Source organism: Syngnathus leptorhynchus, chromosome 4, assembly GCF_054491065.1.
Source record: "Syngnathus leptorhynchus isolate UIUO chromosome 4, UIUO_Slep, whole genome shotgun sequence".
Classification (NCBI taxonomy): Eukaryota; Metazoa; Chordata; class Actinopteri; order Syngnathiformes; family Syngnathidae; genus Syngnathus; species Syngnathus leptorhynchus.
Window position 1 is genome coordinate 15,304,559 of NC_141198.1, and position 22,802 is coordinate 15,327,360.

Below are 22,802 nucleotides of genomic sequence, written 5' to 3' on the forward strand. Positions count from 1 at the left end.
CGATCCGCCCGTCTCGTCCTGCTTGACATAAAACATCCCGGCGTGTCCATAAAGCTTCCACGCAGCGTCATTCATCATCAAATTATTTTTTATATGGATATATTTATATGCTTTTATATATATATATATATATATATATATATATATATATATATATATATATATATATATATATATATATATATATATATATATATATATATATATATATATATATTTATATTATTTATAATATAAATACCACCTGTACCACTTGCACCTTCCCTGATACAAAAAACCTGTTAATTAAAAATAAATAAGCAAATTATTTTTTTATTTTTGCGTATATTTATATTATTTAATCTGTCTGTCTGTCTGTCTGCCTGCCTGTCTGCCTGTCTGTCTGTCTGTCTGTATCCATCTCTATCTCTATCGCTCTCTATCTATCTATCTATCTATCTATCTATCTATCTATCTATCTATCTATCTATCTATCTATCTATCTATCTATCTATCTATCTATCTATCTATATTTTAATTAGCCAACGCTAACAAAAGTGGCAGCAAATGTTTGGCTGGTGTCCCATGATGATGCACGGCTGCTGCACAAACAGTTGCCCGGCCATGACTGTGCACAGGAGCACTTCTCGCGCACCCATCTAAAGAGTTCAGGCGCCAGCTGGACGGACGGCTCACTTTCTCCCGGGATCGTTGCCGAGATGGGCGCCTACATCGCCAAGATGTTGCTGCCCACCGTCAGCAGCGTGGTGTTCCTGCCCGCCGCCAGTGTGGCTGCCAAGCGAGGTTTCCACATGGAAGCCATGGTCTACTTCTTCACCATGTTCTTCAGCACGGTGAGACGTCGTCCTCACATTGGGTTGTATTTTTCCTTTTGATCGCCTTTGCTTTGGAACTTCTGAGCAGCTCATTAATGGCCATGAAATATTCAGTTATAGCCACAAAATTCAAATTTGTGGCCATAAAACAATCCAAAACATTGTGGTGACAAAATGGTCATTTGTTGCTACTATATATGGACTAACTAACTAATTTGTCAACATGAATGCTATTACTGCTAGAGTTTGCACAGGTGTCAAACTCAAGGCTCGGGACAACCGATACGGGCACCTACGTCATTTTATGTGGCCCGCAAAGACAAAATGTGCATCAAATTCATGTGTCCTTACTAAAATGTCAACTTGTCTTCACTTTTAAAAAAAATCATCCTTTTCAAATATGTGACATACATGCATACATTTATTTGGGTTAACAGTCATAATGGCCCTTCGAAGGAAACTATGACTACGATGCGGCCTGCGACAAAAATGAGTTTGACACCCCTGGACTGTAAGGTCTGTAAAAAAATATAATTTGTTATCGAAAAAGTATTACATCTGCACAAAATGCTGACTTTTAGTGACGATAAAATGAAATTGTGGCCACAAAATACTACATTATACAAACAGTAAATGTGATATTTTGTAGCATTCGCAATTAGTATTGAAATGAATCATTTAATTATGAAATTTTATAATGAAATGAATCATTACAAATTGGGGCCTACAAGTATGGGACGAATCTGACGGAGACTCCATTTTGTTTGTTGTTGCGTGCAGATCTATCACGCCTGCGACGGGCCTGGCCTGACCATCATATGCTTCATGAAGTACGACATCCTCGAGTACTTTAGCGTGTACGGCACGGCACTGTCCATGTGGGTGACGCTCATCGGTGAGTCCAAACATTTGACATCTCACTTTGCCTGGGGACTACAAATTGATGGTGGGATTTGTAGTCCAATCGCAAACGGTCAAATGAATAAACTTGGCGATGTAGGAATACTACAGATTACACACTTGAACAGCTGCGGATAACATTTGCTGGACACACACACCGACGCAGATGTAGGCTAACAGTTCCAACAGCTGACTGGGGGAGTCCATTAAAAGGGCCAGGGTGACCTTTGAACTCAATTGGGCCTCAATTTGTGAGGCATTAAAAATCAAAACAGATTGTTTGAGGTTCTGGAAGTGTGATGAGTAGACTTAGAAGGAGATTTGACTCTCAAGTGGGCTTTCAAGTGAATTTGGAGGAAGCCTTGCAGGTAAAATCCTATGTGGACAACCTTGCTCAGCTTTGGGGGACTTTGACGAGCCTCAGCGTTCCAGCATGACCATGTTTGGAGTTCTGAGCATCGCGGTGCGGATCTACCAGGACCGCTGGGGATACGGTATCTACTCGGGCCCCATCGGATCGGCCGTCTTCATCGTCACCGTCAAATGGGTGAGTCCAGTAGACGCAGCAGAACCGGTACAAGATGAATCCACGTGCTCTTACTTTGACCAGCGAGTGGTCTTCATGTTAGTGTCTCCCTGCTCCTTGGTCTTCTTTGCCCCTTCCTACCCTATCCTACTCTTTCTCCTCACTTCCCCCCCCCTCTTTGCTTCCTTTTCACCTACTCCTCCATTTCATCCTCATCCTCCTCCACCGCCATCTTTCAACTCCATACTCAACCCTCTCCACTTCCTCCCCAACTGTCCTCCTTATCCTCACTTTCACATCACGGTCATCCTCTTATGCGGCTCCTTTTGCTCCTGCCAGCTTCAGAAGATGAAGGAGCTGCGAGCGGTGTACCCCGAAAAGCGCGTTTACACCCAGCAGGTTGGTCCTGGCTGCTGTTTCGGTGCTTTGGCCCTCATGCTACGCTTCTACTTTGAGGTTTGCAAATGGGATGCCGCCGGCCGTCCCGTGTCTAGACATCAACAAGTGTCTGTGTGTCTGTCAGGAGTGGGACTACGCCTACGTGCACAGCTTCTACCACCTGTCGCTGTCCGTGTCCTTCGTCCTGCTGCTGCCGAAGAAGAACCGCTACGCCGGCTCGGGCCGCAACGCCGCCAAGCTCAGCTGCTGGACACTATGCTGCTGCGTACGTGACCATTTATGTATACACACACACACACACACACACACACACACACACAAAAGGTACTGGGTGTCTTATATGTGTCCTCTGTGTGTCGGCCCGCGTCCGCAGAGCTTGTCACCGGCTTCCTACAAGGAAAAGAAACATACGCCAGAGAAGAAAGACACGGCGGAAAAACAAGACACGTTGACAAAAGACAAGAAGAAGAAAGGCTCAGCGTGTCGCTCGCTTCTGAACACTTTCAAGGCGTCCGAAAAGACCCCCGTGTTGCCCGTCTTCTCTCCTGCGCCGTCCACACCCGTTAAAGGCACCAGCATCAGCAAGCTGAAGGAGATGAACGGATGGAAGTGAAGCAGAAAGGTGTGGTAGGGGAAGGACCATAAAATACTGGCTGAGAACTCACACATGAATACACGCACATGAAAAATTGAACACAGTTGAACAGACACACACAAGCATGCAAGTGCAGGCTCACTATTTGGCAAGGTCTTAATTCCTTTCATGGGCAGCGGCGTAGGCGGGAACGTCACGACCTTCTCTTTAATGCTCCAAGGTGGTAAAAATTCCAAAAAGGTCCTGAAGATGCATATAAAAGCAGAAACGAGACATTTAACACAGTGATAAAACAAAAACACGCGCACACACGCCACTAACGGGCCAGGCAGACGGTCGGCGTCTAGAAAGCATCAAGTGTCTTGGCGAGCCGCCCGCTGCCTTTCCTCGAGAGGAAGTCCGCCCGTCGGACAGACAGACAGGCGGGCAGGCGGCCTGACGTTTGGCTGTCTGTCCGTTTCTCTCGGGAAACATTTCACTGCAGACAATTTATACATTTTGGACATGTTTGCTCCTCTCGCTACCTCGCCAGTCACTTTTACTGGTGTGTGTGCGTCTGCGTGCTTGACGTGTGTGTGTGTGTGTGTGTGGTCTGAAGTGCGTTTGCCAGTGTGTGCGATTACGTCAGCTTTGTCAGAAGGTGTCTCCCATCCAGACTAAAATTTCCAAATCCCCCAAACCACAAAACACTTGTCTCGGGCACGGCAATGCTGCGGCTTGACCCCGGTCACTCCCCAAATATTCGTAACCTCGCTCACGCTTTGGCATTCAACTTTTGTGGTCTTAAGTTGTTGAGAGAAGCAACAAGAAATAACAGCAGACTCACTAATTGCTCAGATTTTCTCTTTCTCTCTTTCTCGCACACACGCGTACACAAAATCGATCTCATACAAAAAAGTGTTGATATGAATAAACCTATATTTTTGATTGTATGACAACCTGGCTTGAAGAGTTAGTTGAAAAACTTTATGATAGCTGATTTATTATTTCCAAGGTTAAAAAAGAAAAAGGTTTTTCCGAGAATGAACACGTGATGACTTTCTCTGTGTTGATGTTGGACTTTCACCGCCTGCAGACGACAGAAATGAACAGCCGCGCCGCCGTCAACAGTTAGCGCAGCTGCTCGTCATGCTACACTCACTCGTTCCGCTAACACCGAGGTCGACTTACTCCAAGGTCTGCCCACAGGAGTATGCGTGACTGAGTGATATTCCACAGTATAAGCTTAAAAAATATATATGTGTTCAGTGCTGCCCAAAAGGTCCCGGACTTCTCAAAAGTTATACTCAGGCTTTTCTATCACAAAGATGTGTTACCCCAGAACTAAACACAAACAGTACCGTATTGGCCCGAATATAAGATGGTGTTTTTTCCATTGAAATAAGCCTGAAAAAGTGAGGGTCGTCTTACATTCGGGGTCTAGACATTATTTTCATTCACAACGCTAGATGGCGCCAGATATCTTTAAAGTGAATGCTGAACTTAACTCCCCAGGCCAAAGCGAACCCCTGTTATGAAGAATAAAAATAAAAATAGCGGTAGCACGAAGAAGAAAAATGAAAAATAACGGTAAGAAAGAAAAGAGAAGAAAATAAGAGAAGAGATAACAGAAAATGGAAAAACCAGAAGCCATTCATTTACAAATGTGATTGCACTTTAGTTTACATATTTAAATGTTCAGATATTAAGATGTGATAGACAGTTTTTGCATGATTTGAATGACTTTTATCTCAAGTATATTGTTATAATCATTTGTTTCAGATGTACTGTAATTATTTTCTGTATAAAAATTTAATTTTGTGTCTTTTTTCAAACTTGAGTCTTGAAAATGAGGGGGTCGTCTTATAATCAGGGTCGTCTTATATTCGGGCCTATACGGTAGTTCCTGCACTTCAAACACGCAGGAATTTCTAGTTCTAGGTACTTCAGTGGTTAATTTGCTCAGAGGGCTGATAAAACAACACTTCTCGTACTGTGGACACAATCGTGTAGGGTAGTAATTAGAATTTTTCCTATTGTCACTCAAAACCAGTGGGTCGTGCTGCACTTTAGCCTCTGGTCCCACCTATTGGCTAACAATGGAACACCAACTTATGGAGCGTATGCTGCAGTCCTTTGAAAGATCATCAAACTTTGACGCTGTAACGTGCAAAGACAAAAATCTTCAGAAGCATAAACTTTGTTTTATACTTGACTCTTTTTGTACTCTTGCTGTTTCGCTCTAGACGTCACTATAGTGGAATCAGTGTTTAAACATGGAAACTTATTAACTGGAAATGGCGGCGTTTAATGTTCCTAATAAGAGGATAATAGCAATTGAGTAAGATGGAGGGACGGACTTTATCCATCCATTATACACAGAAAAGACGCCAAAATCAGAATAAAAAACGAGAATGAGTGTTGGTAACAGAAGTCTGAGTTACACCTAGCAAAATAAAACACCACGCTGATGGAAAAGAGTAATACATAGTTTAGGATTTTAGCATGTTTCGTCTTAAAATATATTTATGCCTCACAAGTATTCAAATGTCGACCGAGATGCCCAACAAAGGCGAAGCCAAACGTTTTCTTATCACGGGTCTGTTTTACTTTGAAAGGAGTAAGCGGAAATAGAAGACAGACCGACGGTCAGCTGACTAGAATGTTGACAAAGCAAACTTCGATCCCGGAAGAGACCTGAAGACGCCGGCGAAATGAGCGACGCACGCGAGATTCTTTACTTGGTCTTGTGATTATTTCAAGGTAAGCATTGTATTGAAGCCGTGCACCTGCGGACTGCACAAGCGTAACATCACAGGGCCTATTTCGGAAAGGTTTGGGGGAAAAGTCGTGATGGACATCCAGCAGGAGCACAGTCGGTTGCTGGATGCTGACGGTCGAGATGATGGCGATCCCACAGGGCTCATGTCCGAACAGGACGCTTATCTTAGGTAAGCCAGAAACAGTGGGGCATTTCAAATTAGACATTTTATTTGTAATATATAAATAGCCTTACTGTGTGAGTGTTTGCTTCATTGATTACTTTTATAGTTTTTATTTATTTATTAATGAATCATGGTTTCCCAGGGTAGTGTAAAAAGTCCAGTGTTATTTTTGCTTATGGTTTAAAGTATAATTTATGAAGTAGAAAATATAACTGGGAAATCACTTAACATTGTGTACCTAATCACCAAAATTTAGAAAAAAAATGCATTCAGTCATAATTACTGGGGAAAAAAAAAGCCCTAAATGACTATTTTCAGGGAATGATTCATATGTGAATAAATGATGAAAAGTAGACATTGCGTGGGACTTGTCTGCTGATTTCAAGTGCGCTGACGTGAATGATTAAATTGAGGTCTCTCATGACTTTCTTAATGCAATCAAGCAGTTATCCTGTTTAGCGCTAATCATTAACATGCTCCTCTGCCTCCTCCTCCTGCTCTTCCTTCCTGTACAGCAAAGTAAGCAACAAGAAGTTGTACCTGGCCACCTTGGCATCCGTGCTGGGGCCCATGAGCTTCGGTTTCGTGCTGGGCTACAGCTCGCCCGCCATTCCGGAATTGGCCAGGAGCCCGGACCCCCGACTGCGATTGAACGAGGTGCAGGCGTCCTGGTTTGGGGTAAGAGGGTCATCCGATCGGCGGGCTGGACGTGGCATGTGAAACGACACTTATGGTTTTGATGCCGTGTTTGTTCACCGCAGTCGGTGGTGACGCTGGGGGCGGCAGCCGGCGGCCTGCTGACCGGCTGGATGGTGGACAAAGCGGGCAGGAAGCTGACACTCATGTTCTGCTCGCTGCCCTTCGTCTTCGGCTTCACTGTCATCATCGCTGCCCAGAACGTGTGGACGCTCTACGTCGGACGCTTGCTCACGGGGCTCGCCAGCGGAGGCGCCTCCCTCGTCGTACCGGTCGGACTCCTCGTTAAGCCTTTTTTGCTTGTCGAGCCTTCCTCTCTCTTTGGGTGTGGTTTCTCGTCACTCGACGCCAATCTCGTGTATTTCTTTCATCAGCTGTACATCTCAGAGATGGCTCACGAGCGCGTGCGAGGAACCCTGGGCTCGTGCGTGCAGCTGATGGTGGTGTTCGGCATCATGGGGGTTTACCTGGCTGGTACGTGGCAGCTCGGTTTTCTGTTGTTGAAAATTGAAGCTAATTGTTGCGCGTGGTATATTCGTAGGTATGTTTGTGGACTGGCGCTGGCTGGCGGTGTGCGGGGCCGTGCCGCCCACCTTGCTGATTTCGTCCATGTGCTTCATGCCGGAGACGCCGCGCTTCCTGCTGTCGCAAGGCAAGCGGCGTGAGGCAGAGGAGGCGCTGCGCTTTCTGCGAGGGCCTCAAGCGGCCGTGGAGTGGGAGTGCGCCCGCATTGAGGAGGCCTGTGACCAACAGGCAGGTTGGGGGGGGGGGGGCTGCCTTCCAAAATGTCTAGAGGGATGGGGGGGTGTTATTGAAGGTCGTAATTATTTCGGCTGAACTGGATAAAGATTCCAAAGAACACCCACAACAGGAAACAAACTACATGAATGGAGACTCACACAAATTTACACTCAACTAATAACATACTTAATCAAATCCTCGCCCATCTCCCGACAGGGTCCCAGCTTCCGGGCGGCGGATCTGAAGGATGCGGCCGTGTACAAGCCGCTGGCCATCGGCGTGATGTTGATGTTCTTCCAGCAAATGTCAGGCATCAACGCCGTCATGTTTTACGCGCAGAACATTTTTGAGCAGGCGCACTTCAAGGTCAGCCAAATCAAGCTAGGGACCAATTGTTGACATCAACGATGATGCTGTGATGTCTTTCAGGAGAGCGACCTGGCTTCAGTGATGGTGGGCTTAATTCAGGTGGTCTTCACCGGCGTGGCGGCCCTCATCATGGACAAAGCGGGAAGGAAAGTGTTGCTTGTCATTTCAGGTGAGCTTCTCTAGACCTTGATGGACATGTGACATCATCACGAGTGTTGTGGGGCACTGAAGGAACGGGATTTGACTTGAGTCAGTCTCGAGTGGCTACTTTTTTAAGCTTGATTATGACTTGCACATATTTGTAACATTCTCCCAACTGTGGTTTGGTTGTTACTCTATGTTTAGGCGTGGCCATGGTGATAAGCACAGCAGCGTTTGGGCTTTACTTCTACTTGATGTCCAGAAGCTCCTCGCCAGAAGAACATCACACCAACATGGCCTGGTTGGCCCTCACCAGCATGGCTGTCTTCATCACAGGTCAGATGTACAGCCCTGGTGATGCATAGTTAGTCAGTTAGTTAGTTAGTTAGTTAGTTAGTTAGTTAGTTAGTTAGTTAGTTAGTTAGTTAGTTAGTTAGTTAGTTAGTTTTCTTACCTCCAGTAAGCATTGTTTGTTTGTGTTGTGTTACTGTAGGCTTCGCCTTGGGTTGGGGTCCCATCCCGTGGTTGGTGATGTCTGAGATCTTCCCGGTGAAAGTTCGTGGCTTCGCCAGCTCTGTGTGCGTGCTGACCAACTGGGGCATGGCTTTCATCATCACCAAGAGCTTCCAGGACATGATGGTCAGCTCCTTCTTCTGGTTTCTTGTTATTATAAATTAATTGTTGAGGCCAGCAGGGAATGTCTGGATCTGACTTTAAAAGTCAGTTGTCCGCCATATTGTAATGGGCTCTGCTGTTGTCTTCTAGACTCTTCTCACCAGTGCGGGAACTTTCTGGCTCTTCTCGTGCATGTGCCTCATCAGCGTGGTCTTCACCGTTGTATTTGTGCCGGAAACTAAAGGGCGGACACTAGAGCAGATCGAGGCCAACTTCCAGGGAACGGCAGGACCGTGAAGGCTTCCAGAAACCTCGTTAAAGACAATGCAAATATTCTCAGAAATGTCTCCAACGCACAAGCAGCAAGAGTTCTGGGAGGAATGGGTGTGGTCATGGCATGACAATCACTGTGAGCACACTCCTGGGTGGTAAAATGGATTGATAATTTTTTTCCTTATTTTTTGGTTTATAAATGAAGATACAATGTTCTCTACAACTCATATCTGGTGGGTTACTTTTTTTTTTTACAATGAATGCAAACTGTTACAATATGACACCAGTGTATATTTCATATGTAATTATTAGGGAAACTTATCAAAATGTGATGAAAAGATTCCACACAGCTGTAGATGGGTGTCGAGGGCAGGGGTGGGAAAAGTATGGTTAATTTGTATTATTATTAATAAATAATCTGTAAATTAATCATGTTTGTCTGTGATTCCATAAGTAGCCTAAATAGCTTTTACACATCGATAGTCCTGTTATTTGTTGTGTAAATAGATTTGGGATTTCTTTTACCTTATACTTATATTTGCTACAAATTGAATTTAATTCAGAAGCAAATTTGCATAGAATTTTACCTTCCTCATAGTTAATTAATAAAGGGTGTTAAGATCAGGGAATGTTGTTAATATCTGTCACCTGAGGGTAAATTAAGCCATTTGAGACGTTTCTGTCATGAAGGACTATACAAATACATTTGACTTGACTTCATTTTATTCAAATTAATTGCATAATTATTTCAATATTTAAATCTCGTGGTGTACTACTACTTTACATTTTTGTGCAATAGCGTCAAAGTGAAGCTTAATTACTTTTTTGGAGGGGCGTATTGTTGGCCTAAAATGGTAACTAAATATGGTGTTTTAAAAGTATAGACATAAATTGATCATAAAAACGCAGTTGATTTGCACATAACAGATAACGATCACTTGTTCAAATTTAGTTTCCGCTAATACGTCATTTAAACCTTCAAAACAAAAGCCATTTTTAAGGCATAGCTTTTGTACCCGTTATTGGTGGTAAATGTTACGCGTGAAGATATTCAAATATCCATGATCAATCTAATTATGGTAAAAGCATAATTGTATTTGGCTTTTTCCTTGGCAGAGCAATAGTTAGTGACTTATGTTGAAAGATCTAGGACTTGACTTCCTATTTGGCGGCTCGACGCGCTGTATAGACTTCCGGTCCTGCGTGGTGTTACCTCGTCTGTCGTCCGGCCCGCTTCGGCGGGGATGCTGCAAGAAGCGATGGAGTTGAAGCCCCCCAAAAACACTCGAGCGTCTGCCGGAGTTTGAGAGATAAAAGGCGGGCGCCGAGCCGAATAAGGACCGATATTATTGATAAGATTTTTACGATGAAGCTGCTAAAGCCGAGCTGGGTGAGCCACAACGGTAAGCAAGCGAATCTCATGGATCAAGTTGAGGCTTTTGTTGTTGTCGTCGGCAGAAGCTCCCAAGGGGAGTGATGGCGAGGAGGGCACCGAAACGTCCACACCCGACCTCTTTTCATGTTCAAACTGGAGGGTAGATTTTTGGCACTATGGTTCTCCCTCAAAATCAAATGTTTGTTAATCCCAACTACCCGACTAGCCCCCTGCCGGCTAGCTTTAGAAGTTAGCCAGCACGGCTAACTGCTGTCACTTTGCTAAGTTAGCCATTAGCATGTTTAACGGCTAACACGTTTGGGCCGTTTTCAGTTCGAAAGCCTTCATCTGTGTGTCATGTACGCGGAAAGTTTCGGCTCGTTGTATTAGGGGTTTCTCAGTGAAGCTTCAAGTACACGTGACTTAACCCCCACACCCCCAATAAAGACATCATGGATTGTATTTTACCTGGTGAAGGCAGCACTTCTTATCAATTAGTGTGCAACAAAACTCCCTTACATCTGTAGACGAGTAACAGTCTCTCTACTTGACAACTAGTCTAGTACAGCTTATTGTTAGTTTTTCAATCTTTGCTGTAGCATCTGATGCATCTATAGCTGATTCAAACAAGGCATAGTGAGGGATAAATACGTTTGCGTTATTGCCAATGTTTTGTGATCCCTCCTGTTGTATTATTATTTTATGTGATATGTTCTGTTTCTATGTCCTCATTCTCATAGTCATGAAATGTGAGCTTAGAAAAATCAGTCAGAATGCTTTAAATTGGCTGTTCACCATTTAAAAAAAAAGTTTAGGCATTAAATTGATAATTCATCCTTTAGGTGTTTCGTGTGTGTTTTGTTTTGACAGGCAAACCCATCTTTTCTGTTGACATTCACCCGGATGGAACCAAATTTGCAACCGGCGGGCAAGGTAACTTGTCAAACACACACCAGGATAAGTCAAATCGAGGATTGGCGTAATAACTCGTTTGTGATTTTCAGGGGAGGATTCGGGGAAGGTGATGATTTGGAACATGGCGCCTGTCCTCCGCGAGGAAGATGAGAAAAATGAGAATGTTCCCAAAATGCTTTGCCAGATGGACAATCATCTAGGTAATATTCTTATGCAAACAAACACTCCAAGTAGACGGCCTCAACATCTCAACAAGTTGCATTAATGTTAGTCATTCTCTGCAGGTTTAGGGAAGTATGATAAATTGTATTGCTGTATTGTCCGTCTAAAGTGTTGCTGCACTGTTGGCGTTTAAAGCAACTGACGTTTTTTTTTAATACAACTTCAAATCTTATTTGTGTTCAGCATGTGTGAACTGCGTGCGCTGGTCCAACAACGGCCTGTACCTTGCATCGGGAGGGGATGACAAGTTGGTGATGGTGTGGAAACGAGCTGCGTATGTACACACACGCATGCATAACTTAATATCGCTTTGTGCTAGCGCCTTTTTTAAAAACAAAGCGATTAAGCTAATTCTCTGCTTTAAGATTTGCCGTGATCACTTGTAGAGTAAAATTTAATAATGACAACCCAGAGTGGACAACAAAAATAGCTGCATGCTGCTGCGTTCATCAGATTTATTTTCATCTGGATAATCGGTAAATTAATTGCTTTGAAAAAATATATTAATCCTGGTATTGATACACTCTTGATGTTAAGGTTCATCGGTCCGAGTACGGTGTTTGGCTCAAGCAGCAAACTTGCCAACGTGGAGCAGTGGAGATGTGTCACCATTCTGAGGAACCACACTGGAGGTAACACACAAGCACACGCAAAGCCACAACATTGTACTGGAGAAGTAATCACTTGAGCTGCCACTGTTTGTATACAAGACATTTAAAAAGTCTATCGTTTATTTCATAATTATGTTGTCGTTTGTTGTGTGTGTAGATGTGATGGACGTGGCCTGGTCTCCCCACGACGTGTGGCTGGCTTCGTGCAGCGTGGACAACACCATCGTCATCTGGAACGCACGCAAGTTCCCCGGTAAAATCCAGTGTCCCTTCACCACCGCCAGTCTCAAAAGCACATCTTGTCAAAAGCAATCACTAAAGTGTGATCTAAGGGGCCTCAAAAAGTTCCTAAACGGTCCAACCGTGTGGGCTCGGTCGATTCCTCAGAAATGGTGATGTGCCTGCGAGGCCACACGGGCCTGGTCAAGGGCCTGACGTGGGACCCGGTGGGCAAGTACATCGCTTCGCAGGCTGACGACCACAGCCTGAAAGTGTGGAGGACCGTAGACTGGCAGATGGAGGCCAACATCACCAAGCCTTTCAGCGAGGTAGGCAGCAGGAAGATGATGAGTATTATGCTGTTCAAGGGGTTTCCTGGCTCAAAAAAAATGAAAAAAGGAAGAAAAAAAATGACTACAACAAACAAATGCCCTGGGAATCAATTTGATGCCGATGCACAAACGTCACTCGCCGAGCCTAGCCGCCCTTTTTAAAGCCAGACTCATTCAAAGTCACAGCTGCAAAGTGCAAGATGACCCCAAAGTAGACAAAATGAAAAGCTGCACCTCATACAAATGTTTTTGGACGGTGGTGTTGATTCTACAAATATTGAAGAGCCGCAACATGAACTCATTCGTTGCCAGCCCAGTTAAAATTGATCTTTGACGTCTATCGCCGTCAATGGCTGTGCAATGAGTTAAAAGACGTGCAGGAAAAACATGTCAGCACCTTTGTCCTTCCCGTTCTTTGTGCCAGTGCGGCGGCACCACGCACGTCCTGCGTCTGTCGTGGTCGCCTGACGGCCAGTACCTGGTGTCTGCGCACGCTATGAACAACTCGGGTCCCACGGCGCAGATCGTGGAGCGGGACGGCTGGAAGACCAACATGGACTTTGTGGGCCACAGGAAAGCCGTCACGGTGGTGGTGAGTGTCGAAACACACATGCGGCCCAACACAAATGTCTTGCTCATCAGAAGCCAACACTAGTCAGTGCTCAGCTTTTAAGTCTTTTATTTGACTTGGAAATGGCGGATCTGCAGCGAGCATAGTTGCTCCAGTACAGGGAAGTATCGAGGCGGGGGTAACGGAAGCAACGTTATTTCTTTGTGTGTGTGTGTGCGTGTGTAGAAATTTAACCCAAAGATCTTCAAGAAGAAGCAGAAGAACGGCGGCTCTTCAAAGCCCAGTTGTCCCTACTGCTGCTGCGCTGTGGGCAGCAAAGACCGCTCGCTCTCCGTCTGGGTCGGTAAAGGTTTTTGATAGCGACTCATTTTATTGTCAAGTATTTATAACTACTTTGATCATTTGGAATAGTATTATATTGATAGCTAATCTGAGCCTTCTCAATCATATTCAAGATCAGTTGACCTCTCCCATTTTCCTTCCTCATGTTCAGCTGACCTCTCTTAAGCGTCCCCTGGTGGTCATCCACGATTTGTTTGACAAATCCATCATGGACATTTCCTGGTGAGTTTTCCAAAGAGATTGATTGATACATTTCGACATCATCTTTACTATGCCATACACTTGTGTTTTTTTAGTTCCCTTCATTGGTTCTTTGTTCTGTGTATGCGTGTGTGTTGCAGGACTCTGACGGGTTTGGGCATGTTGGTGTGTTCCATGGATGGTACCGTGGCCTACTTGGACTTCTCACTGGACGAACTAGGAGACCCGCTCAGCGAGGAGGAGAAGGTCTGACACCCGGGCGCCAGCGACCGTCAATCACAACCACCCCGCCACCAACACCAGTCCTGCAGAACCCAAACCCAATGAATGAACATCTTCTTTTTTTCAGAACACCATTCACCAGAATATCTACGGCAAGAGCCTGGCTATTACCAACACGCAGGAGCCGCAGCTGGCCACCACCATCATCGAGAACCCGGAGATGCTCAAGTACCAGCAGGAGAGGCAGAGCTCGGCCCAAAACAACTGGACAGTGGCCAGTGCGGATTCCTCGGCCCCTAAGCTCAACAGCGTCATGAACGGGGAGTCTCTGGAGGACATCAGGAAGGTGAGCACAAAGGTTTTGGCCCACCACAGGTCAGTCTTCACTGACTTCTTGATGTTCTTGCAGAACCTGCTGAAGAAGCAGGTAGAGACCCGAACCGCCGACGGCAGAAGACGGATCACACCGCTGTGTATCGCTCAACTGGACACTGGGTAAGGAGCGCTTTGCTGAGCTGCGCTGTGACATAAGCAGGCAGCTAGTTCTCGTGGAGTCCAAACCGTAGCATCCACCGTTTTGTTTCTTTATTGCCAAACTTGTTATCAAAATGACGATGAGCTGCACAATATTGATTGTCTTGCCTTCTTCGTCAGGGACTTCTCCCCGGCGCTCTTCAACAGCGTTCCCATCCTGCCATCCTCCTTGTCCAACCAGCTGGCCCCTCAACTCAGTACCGACTCTAGCCAGGGACAGGCGGCGGCAGCGGCTCCCTCGCATGGAGGGCTGCGGACCAACCTGGACACCGAGCTCGCCCCGCTTCCGCCGCCCGCCAACGCGGCTGCCAAGGGACTGGAGGACACCAAGGACCAGGTCCTCCCATCCAGCGTCAAGGCCAGTCTACTTCTGGCGTCCGCCTCCAAGATGGAACCTATGAAGGCCTTGGACTCCAGGTTCACAGAAAGATCCAAGACCACGCCGGGCGTCCCCGCCGCCATCTCCTCCATTGCCGGACTGCAGCCGCTCGACAGGTGATTAGGGTCACGTGTCCTGACGAGAGAAAATTCAGGTCGGCCAAACCCACGTTTAAACATCTGCCACAAACAATCAGGGCCAAAAACTTAAAACTCATCTTACAACCTGATGCTTCCAAATAAATGTCTGACAAAGGAGATTTGATTGACATGGATTTTAATGTTAGTTAGTTTCTGTCTTTGATGTCGTGAGGTTTTCTGGAAAACAAAAAATAGCCAGATGTAGGTGCGTTTTTCAGCGAGTTGTTAACATGTTCTGTGGTGAAATTTGTTGCATCTTCTAATAACTTTGCTGTCCCGATGGCCCTTTCAGGTCCAAAGATGTGGCGGCGTCCGTACTGAAAGACACAAAGGCTAAAGAGGACACCAGCAGCGACAGCGAGGACAAGATGGCTGCTATCAACAAAAATCTGACCTTGTGTAAGCGCAAACCTGAGCCCCTGATGTTGGACGCTGCCGAGGTGGTGGAGAAGCGCAAGAAGGGACGGCCTCGGAAGGACAAAATGGCGCCGCCCATCTTGAGCCAGGCATTCACGCAGGTTAAAAATTTAAAAAAAAAAAAGCAGTGGGAAAATGACAATGTAAACCTCATGGCATATTGGCCCGTATTTAGCTAACCCTTTTTTTTTTTTTTGATTTGTCCGTTTTAGTTAATTCCTCCCCCCGAGCGGGAGCCCGTCAGAGCGACGACGGCGGCGGTGGTGGTGACTGCGCAAACTCCAGCACCAGCGGCGGTCCTCAAGCTGCCGACACCCAGCGTCCAGAAGTCCTTCAGCTTGCAGGTTGACAACAGGACACAAAAAAGGGCACACAAACAAGGAAGGGTTAATGATGCGTTTGTACGCACATGTATGTGCACACAGGTGAGCGTGGAGCCGGCGGTCTTTCTGGAGGTAGAGAACGAGGTGACGTCGGCGGCGGGCTCCAGGCTCAGCCAGCTGCGATGCTCCCGAGACGGCCGTGAATGGAACACGTTGTTGCCCAGCTCTGTGGTGGCCGCCGCGGGGAGCAGGTGAGCCTCAAGGCCCCCCCCCCCCCGTTGACCAATGGAGTCCCAGGATATCACGTGACCGCATTCCTCTCGGTACTCCTCCTCAGTGACGTCCTGGCCGTGGCGTGCCGAGACGGGATGTTGTCGGTGTTCTCGTCGTGCGGCCGCCGCCTGCTCCCGTCCATCCAGTTGCCATCGCCCGTGTCCGCCCTCAACTGCTCGGCCCACTTCGTCATGGCGCTGACTGCCGGGGCCACGCTGTCCGTGTGGTCAGTTCACAGTGCGACAATGTCATGTGCTCGACGGCGAGCTTGTGCGCTTGACGGGAACTTTGAGTCTGTGCGACTGGAAATTGTGTGATGTCACGAGGTTAAGTCTGTGAGTGATTTTCATTTGATTGACATCTTTCATGTCGCAAGGTTGATCTCACGGTTTATGAGGTCTTTTGGTAGCGTCTGATTTTTTTATTATTTTTTATTTTTTTATAAATGTTGATGTCAAGTGTTGTATTAATTGCATGTGGTTGTCTTTAGAAGATTGATGATGTCATTGACCTGTTTTGTGCTGACCTGCAGGGACGTCCATAAGCAGAAGGCTTTGGTCAAAAACGAGTCCCTGACAACCATTTTGTCTGGTGAGAGCGGCCACTTCCCGTTTCCTGCCTGACACGTTATGCTGCACTCAAAGCAGACATTTTGCGACACATTTTTGTGTGTTTGTGCGTGCGTGCAGGTTCAGAGGTGACTGTCTCTCAGTCTTTGCTGACTCAGCGGGGCGTCCCCGTTATCGGTCTGTCCAACGGCAAGTCCTTCTGCTTCAGCTTGTCTCTGGAGACGTGGTGAGACATAAACAAAGTAACTCTCGAGCTAACTCACTCCTCCCCTCAGCCCGACTGACTCATTGGCGTGTCATGTTCAGGACGCTGATCGCGGATCAAGGAGATTGTCTGGTCCAGTGTGCCGACTTCAGGAGCTGCCTCCCCACCCAGGATGTGCCCGGCTCCTCGGGGCCTCTTGCCACCATGCAGGGTCGCAACCTCAAGTAAGAAGCATGACCGAAAGTACCAGGACGAATGGTGAAGAAGGGGGAAAAAAATAAATAATCGTGACTCTTCTTTGTTCTTGTCTTGGGGCAGCGCCGGCCGCATGGCATCCCGTCTGTCGGCCGCCCCGCACCACCTTCAGCAGAGCATGACTTTGGCCTTCCTGGAGAACCAGCTGGCGGCAGCTCTCACGCTGCAGTCGGCGCCCGAGTATCGTTACTGGCTGCTCATCTATGCACGCTTCCTCGTCAACGAAGGTCAGCAAACGTTTCGGTTAGCTACGAAGACCGGGGGCAAGTGATTTGTCATTAGTTAGCTTGCGCCCAAAAAAGAAGAAACGTTTTAAGGACTTTCCTATACCACCTGAAAATTCCGCTCCCAAAGGCAGTTTGATGTAGCGGCCTGAAATTTGCTAAATGGTCCACAGGTCATCAAATGAAAGGAGAAATTCTGAACATGACGTTATCTCCTGGGTTCTCCTTTTAGGTTCTGAGTTTCGGCTTCGAGAACTTTGTAAGGAGCTTCTGGGTCCTGTTCACAAGTCTCCCGCGACAGCTTGGGAGGCCACCGCACTGGTAGGAAGGCCACAGCAGGGACTTGGTCATCTTCAGTCTCATTGTCTATTTATTTCACATTTTCACAAAGGAAATTCCAAAATGAGGACATATTTGAAACACTGAAATCCTTCTCACACCTTTCTTGCAAAGCATTCCAACTTCATATCGCTCATTGGACATTTCTACCATTCAACATTTCAGTTCGCCTTCACGCAATTTCCACTGAAATTGTTTCGTCTCGTTTTTCGTTAAGGTTACATGTTGTCAATGCGGTATGAAGTTGTGATTTGGCTGATTGTTTGCCTTCAGGGTTTGCGAAAGCGGGAGTTGTTGCAGGAAGTCCTGCCCGTCATCGGAGAAAACCTGCGATTCCAAAGACTGTTCACAGAGTACCAGGACCAGCTGGAGCAGCTGCGCAGCAAATAACACAAACACACACACACACACAAAATGTTTTGCGCCTGGCTCACTCCTCGGCTTGGACTATCCACAAGGAGCGAGGCTCTCCGGCGTCAGCACCACGCTAACAGGTGACGTTGGAGCTTGTTGTCTTGTCCAATCGGCGCTTTGCTGGAGTCCTCCTCGTCCGCATCTATGCACCAATCATGAGCGTGAGTGCAACTTGCTCGAACCAAAGCGATGCCTTCAAGTGTGTTTAAAAAAAAAAAAAAAAAAAAAAAAAAAAAAAAAAAAAGAAATCACACTCCTGCCAGTCCAGCGCTTTTACAACCCTTAAGAAGACACTCTTGGGGATTTTTTTTTTGGGGGGGGGGCGGGTTATGTCAGCAAACCACCTGAGCAGAACTTTTTTCCAAAGTAGTCAATTGTAGTTCTTGGCCGCCGACAACTCCCGAGTCCAAAACGAGTGGACTCATCAAGTGCGGACTGCATCTTCATAGGAATCACTTTAAAGTCAGAGGGAACGCAGGTAAAAGAATCTTGGCACAGTGCGAAGGAGCTCACGCCAGATGTAAAGGGAACGCACCAGGTGCGAGCGCGTCCACACCCCAGAGTCCAAGTCAGACTTTGGGGTCTTTAAGATGTGTGAATAATTTCATACCAAATGTGAACATGTCCATATTAAGGTGCGATTCATTGCACAAATGGTGCAAAGGTCTGGAACTTGTCCCTCACAAGTGTGAACGTGTCCCGTTGTGAATGTTTGCACACCAGGTGTGTGACGAATCGGAAAGATGTTAATGGGTCCAAAAAGAAGGTATTCATGCCAAGGAAGAACTCTTCAATATGAGTTGTGAAGGTGCCGAAGGCTTGCGCATCCGGTGTGAAGATGTTCTGACATTTGCCTGAAGCCCCTTTTTAAAAAAAAGTCAAATGAAATCATCACACAGGCCAAGAGCAGTAGAAATCGCTGTGCTTTTATTGCTGAATTCCAGCGTGCGCACAAGTCATGGCCGAAAGAAGTAAACTGCCATTGACCAGCAACTAGTCCAAGTTGTACCTCACCGAGGACAGGCACGCTGAAAAATGAACAAATGGAAAAAAAAAAAAAGGCCTCCTGTTTTAGAGGAGCCGAGTCATCCCGACCTTTGTTTGGTGTCAACCATGAATTGACTAGTTTTGACGGGTCAGTGAAGATGTGACCAGCAATGATGACTGCTGGTGCACTTCTGTAAATAACATCAACAAAAGCAACTTGACAAGACTCCTTTCTTTATTTCTCATCTGTCCGTCTGTGTGCAGGCTACAACAATGGCACCAGCTTGCTTTGTTGTGTAGTTTGCACGTGTGTGTGTGTGTGTGTGTGTGTTTCTAAGGTTTTTTTTTGTTTGTGTGTGTGTATGTGTGTTGACAGAACGAGAGTCCTTTTTAAATGTTTATATTTTTTCTGTATTTGGAAGAAGAGAACTGAAATACTGCTTGAAATTAAACATTTGGTTTTTTTCTACTTTCTGGTGCTTTCATCTATTAGACCTGGAACGAAAGCGTTGCAGGTTTATTTTTTTTGTGGGCAACTGTCATTTTTTGTGCTCAAGCCAAAGGGAATGAAGATATTCCTTTCGTTCCATCTTGAATCCAATGAGCAATTTTGAAGTGAGTGCTTTTTAACGCTGTTCTTGCCACCATTTTTTGGCATCTCACGCAAATCATAAATTGCTCTTTACAGCAGGGCTTGGTTCCGCACTAGAATCCATTGAGGGAATTTCCATATGTTCTGGTTGGTTAACCAGCAATTCTTCAAACTTGTCAGTGGAACAACTTTTATTTGGAGGTAAACAACTCATGTTTTTAATTTTGTCGAATGACTGTTGAAATGGTTTTTTTTGCTGATTCCGTGGTCCCCAAGTATTTTCAGTTCAAAGTTCATAGATTGGCAGCTTTGCTGATCCAGTGTCGCAGGAGCTGGTGAGCAATGGTCTGCTTGGGCGGTAGGATGAGACCTGACTGGACGGGACCCAGGCTGGATTCTCCACCCAGCAGCGCCTCCATCACCTGAGCGCGGGAGACAAGACAAAGGATAAGGGGAAATTGAAATTTTGATATTTGTTCCTTTACCTCTTGCCGCGGAAACCATCTGGCCTCCTCTATCTCGCTGCGGTCCACGCTGATGTCTGTCGTCACGGCGACGCAATGGCAGCCGATCATAAGCTGCGAGGGCATGGGCCACGGCTGACAGGAAATGTAGCGAACGGCACCCACTCGCACGCCGCTCTCCTCGCACACCTCGCGCCGTGCTGCCGCCTCCAGCGTCTCACCTTGACGTTACTTACTGTCACTCTTTGTGTGTGTTTAACATGTGAAACTTTGTCCAAGCTTACCGGGTTCAACGAAGCCGGCCAGGCAGGAGAACATTCCGGCCGGGAAGACGCTTTTCCGGCCCAGGAGACACTGGTTTCCTCCCGGGTGGACCACCAGCATGATGACCACGGGGTCTGGAAGGAACAACAAAAGCAACGATGAACAAGGAGTTAAAGTGACTCGAGTGTAAGTGTGCATCAGTGTAATATACGTGTGTGTGTGTGTGTGTGTGTGTGTGTGTGTGTGTGTGTGTGTGTGTGTGTGTGTGTGTGTGTGTGTGTGTGTGTGTGTGTGTGTGTGTGTGCGTACCAGTGCGCGGGTAGCATGTGTTGTGTACCCCCCTGTTACTGGGGCACTGTTGCTTACGGCAGCGCCTCTTGTGTCCTCCTTCCTCCGAGACGGTGGCACCTCCGCACGTGGAGCAGAAAGCGTAGCGTCGGTGCCACGCCAGCAGGGCGCGGGCGGGAGCCAGCACGCCTGAAACAGCCAGAAGATGAGAAGTCATCGTCGAAGGTTTTTCTTTATGAATCCCAAAACGAGACTCCCTTGCTGTAATATAATTGGCTGCTACATCCGCCAAGCTGCACTATGGCATTCAGGTACGACACCCAACTTAATAAGAGTAAACTGCAAAAAATAAGAAACCATGATCACATGATCCTCACCGGCGTCCTCGTCACTGAGGTTTAGCAGGTCCCGGTGCGGCGATGAGGCAAATGAGCACTTGCGCTCCCCATGCAAGAAGCAGCGACCAAGCAGTGCCGCCCCGTCCTCGCCGCTGCTGATGGCAAACCAGGCCGGGAGCTCCTCCAATGCGCGTTCCGATCCCGTCGTGCTGCTCCTTTCCACGCCAAGAAAGACCAGAACAGAATCTGGCTTCTCCAGGAGATCTTTGACGGCCTCGTAGCCCAAACGACACAGATGCTGCACCCCCTTGAGGGAATTACGGAGCAGGGAAAACCAAATTATAAACAAGAAATCAAGAGTCAAGATAGCAAGTCAAAATAGTTCAAGAATAATTGTAAAATTACAAACAAATCAAAAAGTCAAGAGCCAAGTCAAGGAGACCCAAATCCAGAACGGAGTCAGTCAAACCAAGAAGCAAGTTGCAACCTGCTGGTCATGGTGCAGCATGGGGCTAAGGTCTGAGAAGAGCAAGAACACGGAGCCCGGATGCTTCTTCCTGTCCTCCAGCCACGCGGCGTCAGTACGCTTGGCGCTCAGACGGTCCAGAGGCTCGCCCCCAAAGTAGTTCTCCAACCCGACGCCATCTCCGTCTTCTTCTCCCAGTAAGACCGAGACCTCCTGGTGACCCCAGAACTTGGCCACGTCAGACGCGCTCTGGCCGCTACTGTTCACCCGACTCCTGTCGCATCTCCAAACAACATGAAGAAGCAGAGGTTCTTTAAATGGCGGTGGGTCTCATTTAGAACGCTTTGCTCCGAACACACGCATCACAAGTCACATTAATGGTGGAAAATGCTTGGAAAGGATTCATCTTGGTTTCATTTTTGTAAATCACAATAGCATTTGAGCAAAGGTATGTAGACTTTTTCTAACCACTAAGTTTTGTTTACCCATGTCGAAGTAGTGTTTGGACCACGGCAACGTGTCCGCTTCTCGCGGCGAGCATGAGGGCCGTCCATCCTCTCGGGTCCGTCTGCTCCAGCAGAGACGGGACGGCGGACAGCAGGGACGTCACCTCGGCTTCGTTGCCGCGAGACGACGCGTCCAGAAACTTTGCCACAACTTCCTCCTTTGGCACGCTTGACATCCTGCGGGGAGAAAATACAGTAAGTACAACAAGAACACTCAAAATATTGAAATTCTACATTGACAAATTCTTTTGAATATTTTTTTTTTTACCTTAGATGTAGCATTTTCATTTCATTCATGAAATTCATTCATTTTCATTTACATAGTCTAAACTGACATTTTTTATGTAACTTTATTCAACAGTATAATTATAAACAAATGTAAAATACATTATTAAGATAATATTTTCACCATGGACCTCGACGTGAAATAAATATCTATGGACGTTTTACCTCATTTGTATATTGAGATCAGAAGTTGGTGCGTTGTTACAAGCACACAATGGTAATATATAAAATAATAACGAATATACTGACAGATATTTTATAACTTTTTGAGGTGAAGCTGTAAGAAATGTTCCTCATGTGCTCCACCAAAGAAGGCTAAGCTAACTAGCTCACCGTCATCGCGCTAAGAGGCTATGGCTAACTGTGTGTTGAAGCAAAATGAATATTGTATGAAGGATATTAATGTTAACGATTTGTGAAGAAAATCACCTGAAACAGGTCGGCGGACAAGTTTACGTCCGCTCTGTTAGCGCATAAGTGACGCAAGGTTAAGATGCGTTCAAGTGTACATCCATTAGTCCGTCCTCTTAACATTT

The 22,802-nt window shown here is 46.4% G+C and overlaps 5 protein-coding genes across 19 annotated transcripts in view; 4 read left to right on the plus strand and 1 right to left on the minus strand.

The window, feature by feature from the left end:
* Nucleotides 1-698: 698 nt before the first annotated feature.
* Nucleotides 699-4,092, plus strand: mymk (myomaker, myoblast fusion factor). 2 transcript variants are annotated; one of them, XM_085909331.1, is made up of 7 exons: nt 699-833; nt 1,596-1,710; nt 2,114-2,262; nt 2,581-2,697; nt 2,765-2,905; nt 3,014-3,070; nt 3,149-4,092. In XM_085909331.1, the coding sequence occupies exons 1-7, from the start codon at nt 699-701 to the stop codon at nt 3,251-3,253; spliced, it is 819 nt and encodes a 272-aa protein (XP_085765457.1). In that variant the 3' UTR covers nt 3,254-4,092. The 2 variants fall into 2 exon arrangements, with proteins under 2 accessions (XP_085765457.1, XP_085765456.1); XM_085909330.1 differs by having other exon boundaries at nt 3,014-4,092.
* A 1,754-nt stretch (nt 4,093-5,846) lies between these two features.
* slc2a8 (solute carrier family 2 member 8) lies at nt 5,847-9,388 on the plus strand. Of its 2 annotated transcripts, none has more exons than XM_085909262.1 (11): nt 5,847-5,977; nt 6,049-6,165; nt 6,675-6,837; nt 6,921-7,139; nt 7,230-7,329; nt 7,397-7,608; nt 7,813-7,962; nt 8,026-8,134; nt 8,311-8,442; nt 8,600-8,745; nt 8,872-9,388. In XM_085909262.1, exons 2-11 carry the CDS (start codon nt 6,068-6,070, stop codon nt 9,016-9,018), a joined length of 1,476 nt encoding a protein of 491 aa, XP_085765388.1. In that variant the 5' UTR covers nt 5,847-5,977; nt 6,049-6,067; the 3' UTR covers nt 9,019-9,388. The 2 variants fall into 2 exon arrangements, with proteins under 2 accessions (XP_085765388.1, XP_085765389.1); XM_085909263.1 differs by having other exon boundaries at nt 6,921-7,127.
* An 820-nt stretch (nt 9,389-10,208) lies between these two features.
* On the plus strand, nt 10,209-19,532 carry hira (histone cell cycle regulator a). Its single transcript, XM_085909198.1, has 24 exons — nt 10,209-10,397; nt 11,240-11,302; nt 11,374-11,484; nt 11,690-11,780; nt 12,044-12,138; nt 12,275-12,370; nt 12,505-12,665; nt 13,093-13,260; nt 13,465-13,578; nt 13,733-13,803; nt 13,923-14,028; nt 14,132-14,350; nt 14,414-14,499; nt 14,659-15,033; nt 15,350-15,575; nt 15,687-15,818; nt 15,900-16,048; nt 16,135-16,296; nt 16,603-16,661; nt 16,760-16,865; nt 16,946-17,068; nt 17,163-17,326; nt 17,556-17,644; nt 17,936-19,532. Exons 1-24 carry the CDS (start codon nt 10,361-10,363, stop codon nt 18,050-18,052), a joined length of 3,120 nt encoding a protein of 1,039 aa, XP_085765324.1. The 5' UTR covers nt 10,209-10,360; the 3' UTR covers nt 18,053-19,532.
* On the minus strand, nt 18,992-22,775 carry nudt12 (nudix (nucleoside diphosphate linked moiety X)-type motif 12). 3 transcript variants are annotated; one of them, XM_085909278.1, is made up of 8 exons: nt 22,432-22,660; nt 21,961-22,158; nt 21,497-21,758; nt 21,049-21,316; nt 20,693-20,860; nt 20,404-20,517; nt 20,141-20,340; nt 18,992-20,077 (listed from the first exon to the last, which is right to left on the minus strand). In XM_085909278.1, the coding sequence occupies exons 1-8, from the start codon at nt 22,434-22,436 to the stop codon at nt 19,949-19,951; spliced, it is 1,344 nt and encodes a 447-aa protein (XP_085765404.1). In that variant the 5' UTR covers nt 22,437-22,660; the 3' UTR covers nt 18,992-19,948. The 3 variants fall into 3 exon arrangements, with proteins under 3 accessions (XP_085765404.1, XP_085765403.1, XP_085765402.1); XM_085909277.1 differs by lacking the exon at nt 22,432-22,660 and adding an exon at nt 22,696-22,775 and having other exon boundaries at nt 18,992-20,340; XM_085909276.1 differs by having other exon boundaries at nt 18,992-20,340.
* Nucleotides 19,553-22,802, plus strand: part of znf608 (zinc finger protein 608) — a 29,319-nt gene continuing 26,069 nt past the window's right edge. For 9 of the 11 annotated variants that reach the window (XM_085909180.1, XM_085909186.1, XM_085909188.1 and 6 more), the window contains exons 1-3: nt 19,677-20,569; nt 20,809-20,896; nt 21,077-22,176. The gene's annotated coding sequence lies outside the window, so the exon portion shown is untranslated. The other 2 variants (XM_085909181.1, XM_085909182.1) reach the window with 2 other exon arrangements.

Bases quoted from the DNA above. Each gene is read 5' to 3' on its own strand.
- mymk (XM_085909330.1), top strand. From the start codon at position 699: ATGGGCGCCTACATCGCCAAGATGTTGCTGCCCACCGTCAGCAGCGTG. The intron at 834-1,595 runs GTGAGACGTCGT...TGTTGCGTGCAG, and splicing joins TCACCATGTTCTTCAGCACG to ATCTATCACGCCTGCGACGG. The intron at 2,698-2,764 runs GTTTGCAAATGG...TGTGTCTGTCAG, and splicing joins TGCTACGCTTCTACTTTGAG to GAGTGGGACTACGCCTACGT.
- slc2a8 (XM_085909262.1), top strand. From the start codon at position 6,068: ATGGACATCCAGCAGGAGCACAGTCGGTTGCTGGATGCTGACGGTCGA. The intron at 6,166-6,674 runs GTAAGCCAGAAA...CTTCCTGTACAG, and splicing joins GAACAGGACGCTTATCTTAG to CAAAGTAAGCAACAAGAAGT. The intron at 7,140-7,229 runs GTTAAGCCTTTT...TTCTTTCATCAG, and splicing joins TCGTACCGGTCGGACTCCTC to CTGTACATCTCAGAGATGGC.
- hira (XM_085909198.1), top strand. From the start codon at position 10,361: ATGAAGCTGCTAAAGCCGAGCTGGGTGAGCCACAACG. The intron at 10,398-11,239 runs GTAAGCAAGCGA...TTGTTTTGACAG, and splicing joins GAGCTGGGTGAGCCACAACG to GCAAACCCATCTTTTCTGTT. The intron at 17,069-17,162 runs GTAAGAAGCATG...GTCTTGGGGCAG, and splicing joins ATGCAGGGTCGCAACCTCAA to CGCCGGCCGCATGGCATCCC.
- nudt12 (XM_085909276.1), bottom strand. The intron at 21,759-21,960 runs GTAAACAAAACT...TGTTGTTTGGAG, and splicing joins CAAACACTACTTCGACATGG to ATGCGACAGGAGTCGGGTGA. The intron at 20,341-20,403 runs GTAAGCTTGGAC...AGTAACGTCAAG, and splicing joins GGCCGGCTTCGTTGAACCCG to GTGAGACGCTGGAGGCGGCA.